This window comes from Phaseolus vulgaris, chromosome 6 (genome assembly GCF_000499845.2).
Source record: "Phaseolus vulgaris cultivar G19833 chromosome 6, P. vulgaris v2.0, whole genome shotgun sequence".
Lineage (NCBI taxonomy): Eukaryota > Viridiplantae > Streptophyta > Magnoliopsida > Fabales > Fabaceae > Phaseolus > Phaseolus vulgaris.
In genome coordinates this window covers 24,192,856-24,197,050 of record NC_023754.2, presented here as the reverse complement: position 1 = coordinate 24,197,050, position 4,195 = coordinate 24,192,856, and the positions used below count along the sequence as shown (strand labels likewise).

The 4,195-nt window shown below is 38.5% G+C and overlaps 1 protein-coding gene across 1 annotated transcript; it reads left to right on the top strand.

Moving 5' to 3' along the window:
* Positions 1–287: 287 nt before the first annotated feature.
* Positions 288–4,195, top strand: LOC137832088 (protein ENDOSPERM DEFECTIVE 1-like). Its single transcript, XM_068640075.1, has 6 exons — positions 288–1,465; positions 2,300–2,419; positions 2,757–2,873; positions 2,995–3,084; positions 3,586–3,693; positions 3,784–4,195. The coding sequence occupies exons 1-6, from the start codon at positions 512–514 to the stop codon at positions 3,856–3,858; spliced, it is 1,464 nt and encodes a 487-aa protein (XP_068496176.1). The 5' UTR covers positions 288–511; the 3' UTR covers positions 3,859–4,195.

Below are 4,195 nucleotides of genomic sequence, written 5' to 3'. Positions count from 1 at the left end.
ATTTGTCAAGTTTAATCTCTCTACATCTAAAGTCACCTTATTTAACTACACAAGTAAATTTAAAAAAAAATCTTATATTTTATTCACGCAACGAATTTTCTTATTCCTTATCCAATTCACTCTGACCATCACATGAAAATTAACAACCTTGTTTTTTTATAAATGAAGCAAAGGGTAGCCATAGCAGAATGAGAAAGGCTCCTATCCCAAATACAAATAAATAAGTTTGACGAGAAAGAAGTGGCATTATTTATTACCCATTACGAACGACGCCACACACACAGCATAACACAATCAAAACTAACATAATAAAAAAAACTTTATCGATATTTGAAATTAGAACCGTTACAACGTAAACACATATTCCCAACGGCTACTTCTTCTTCCATTCCAATCCAAACCCTTCCTTCTTCTCTCCCAATCACTCAAAACTTCTGTTCATCTCTTTCTCCTCCGATTCTTCCATACCCACCGCTGCTCCATTTTCATTTTCATCCATTCCGGGTTTCTCATGGTGCAGGTTCAGATCATGCAAGAGAACAACAACCCCGATCTCACAGCCCCTCCGCCGCCTCCTCCGCTTCCCCACCAGCGCCGGCCCAGGGTCCGAGAGGTCAGCTCCCGGTTCATGTCCCCCTCCGTTCAGCGCCGCCCGCGGCTGGAGCCCGATTCCCCCGTCGACGAGAACTCCGAAACCCAGTCTTCAATGGGATGTTTTGTCTCTCAGAGAAAACAACAACGTTCCATGAAGCTTTTCAAAGAGAACAACAACGGACACGAACAGGTTCCACTGCACCCTTCAAAATCTTGTTCTGGCAGAATCGGCAGCGGCAACTCCACACCTTGTGTTTCTAGGCCTGGCACTCCCACTCCCTCGGTTTACGTGTCTTCAAGGTATAGACTCTCGCAACAACACCATAACCCTAGTAACCATCACCATCATAGGTTTGCAAATGGCATGGCCTCTGCTGCTGAGAAATTGATGCAAGCCAGTGGGTTGAATCAGGCCAAACCTAATGCTGCTTGTTCCAGTGATGATTCTGGAGTGAACTGCAGTGTTCAGTCACTTCCTGAATTGGTGGATAGAGATATGTTGCTTCAGTCCAATTTGTCTGTGGGTGAGAAAATTGGGGGTAGCAATGGTGGGGACTTGAAGTTTCGCCACCCTTCCCCTTTGTCGCGGTCGGTCAATTTACCTTCTTCTGGAACTGAGAAGCAGCCTCCTTCTTCAGTCTCCAAGCAGCATGGGAATGGAAATCAGTTAGCTAAGTCAGGGGGGCTTAGTTTGCCTCCTGTTCCTCCTCAGAGTTTAAAGCCATCAGTGGATGTAAGGAGAGGGAAGAAAGGGTCTGGTCATCAGGAAGATATGCATTCCATTAGATTGTTATATAATCGTTATTTGCAATGGAGATTTGCCAATGCCAGAGCGCACTCCACGACCAAGGCTCAGCAAGTAGAAAGCCAGGTTAGTCACCCTTTCACTTTCTTACTTGGCAATAAATTACAAATGTTGTAGTGATAGTGATGCTACGACAGAAAATTGCAGTCATCTGGCTAGGCAGTTTGTTTTATGATCATAATTGGGAAGGTGAACCACTATTATAGTTACACTGCGAAACTGGATTTGGGAGAATGCTAAAAGGGCATTGATTGTACCTTGAAAGATATTGTTATTTTTTTGTTCCCCTGGAGCACCTTACATCATGGCTGTGAGTTAGTTTGTGGTTGTTGTGACTACTGGATGTGATTGGTTACTGCCATTGCAGGCTGCAATCAAGGTGTGATGTGGTGTTGTGGCTCCAACCGAATAAAGCTTAGCTACAGTGAACAACAAAGAATACAAATGCATAAGTCTCTATTTGTTTCTAGTGTGTAGTTTTTTTATAAGCTGTTTCTAGTGTACAGTAGTTCTTTTTTGTAAGGAACATAGTTAAGCATTTTTTAGAATAAGCTCCAGAGAAATTAGAGTATATTCATAAACTACTTCCACAAGTGCAAATAACATTTTTTGATTGCTCCCTTGATTACCTGAGTGTGTACTCCATCACATCTTTATTTACTGGACATTGGAGTCGTTTTTATTTCAAATTATATTTTTCAAAATTGATATGGCCTTTTGGAGGAGTATAAACTTAACTTCATGTAGTAAGTCTTAGTATTTCTTTAACTATACAGAACTTCTGCACATTTACATCTCTGCTCAGTATTTTCAATTGGCATCTTAACTATTTGACATCTTGACCAATTTAATCCACTTCATTAAGCTATTAGTTATTTTTCCTCTTCTTGATCCTTGCAGAAAGCACTATATTCCCAAGCAATGACAATATCAGAAATGCGTGATTCTGTAAACAAGAAACGCATAGAGCTGGAGTTTTTACGGAGATCAGAGACTTTGTCAAGAATTCTTGAAACTCAAGTAAGGCTACCAATACTTCTGAATGCTACTTTTATGAATTTGCATTCAAGTCCTCAGTGCAATGTTTCCAGTCCGTGAAAAGAAGACAATTGTTTGTTGAGTTCTTGTGGTATCTATATATGTCTATATTCTGTTCCTTCCTACATACCCAGCTCATACTATCAATATATGTGTGTGTATGGGTGTATATTGAAGTGGATCATAGTGATGATATTTAGTCAATTGATCAAGGAGCCTTTCTTCTCAAATATGCTTTATGAGTTATCATTTTAATTATATATATGTATAGTAATAATCAGTACAAGTAATTTGTATATTTCCTTGGATAAAATTACAGATTCCATATCTAGATGAGTGGTCTACTATGACGGAAGAATATTCAGTCTCGATTACTGAGGTAATTCAGGCTTTAGTGAATGCCTCAGTGCAACTTCCAGTTGGTGGGAATGTTAGGGTATGATTATTAATCCCCATCTCATGCTTGTTGGTTATCTAATAGTGTTTATTATCTTTCTGTTATGCTTATTCACTGTGAATTGTCTGGGTCAAACTCACAAAAATATATTATGCCACAGGTTGATGTCAGAGAGGTGGGGGATGCTCTGAATTCAGCATTGAAAATGTTGGAAACAATGATTTCCAACATCCAAAGATTCGTGCCGAAGGTGAGACAAAATGAAAGAATTGAGCTTCCTCCTTGTTCTTTTTTTTACTTAGTGATGTAACCAAAAGGGTAAAGGGTCAATCAGTGTCGTCAAAATTGGGCTAGTAATTAAATCGGTGAAGGTCACTTCACTGTTTATTGGTTAAATTGTGGTTGAATGGGTAAGAATAAAATATATATTCAATTTATGTAATATACTAAGCAATAAATTGATATAAATACTAAGAAAATTAAGTGAAATCTTTATATGTAATAACTATATAGGGTTGTGGACCTGATGGAGGACCATCCATAAGTTCTAAGTCACCATACACAAGACTAAGAGCATCTCTGATTTTCCATTGTTGAACTGATCGATTTGGACCACTTTTAATAACTATAGAGGGTTCAAAAGATGAGGTTGTCTAAAAATGTCAGTTGAAGAAAAATACACTTAATATCCTCTTAAGTTAAATTGTACATAATGCACTTTGCACTGATGATAAAACTTTGTCAAACTCAGGCAGAAGAAATAGATGTTTCTATTTCAGAATTAGCCAGAATTGCTGGAGGGGAAAGAGCACTTGTTGGAGAATGTGGAGATTTATTGTCAAAGACATATAAATCACAGGTTTGTCCTGCTATGTGTGTAGATTATGACTGAATTCCACAGTCATGTTTATCTCCTGCAGTTATTTCATATCTTGAAGTCAATTTTCAGGTGGAGGAGTGCTGCTTAAGGGCTCAACAAATCCAATTGCATTCATTTTTTCTTCAGAATAAGAACAAAGAATAATAACCAACAACTGATAACACAATTGAAAGTTAGTTGTGGAAATCCTACACACATCTAATGTTGATAGTTGATGAGGGGGCATCAACAGTACAAGACCTGTGGATTCATATATCTTTCACATTCTTTTTCCATTAGTTGAAAAAAGGGGGAAGAAAGGAACATCATGTTGTTGTCTCAACTCAAGAAGTTCCACATTGTATTCTTATCAATGTAAGTCTGAGGCTCTGAGCCTAGTCACCATCCATCTCTTCCCCATTTCACTCACTGGATGTCAATAATAGTAATAGGACACTTTGTCCTTCAATGAATGAAATGTTTGCAGTCTGCTGTATTTCCA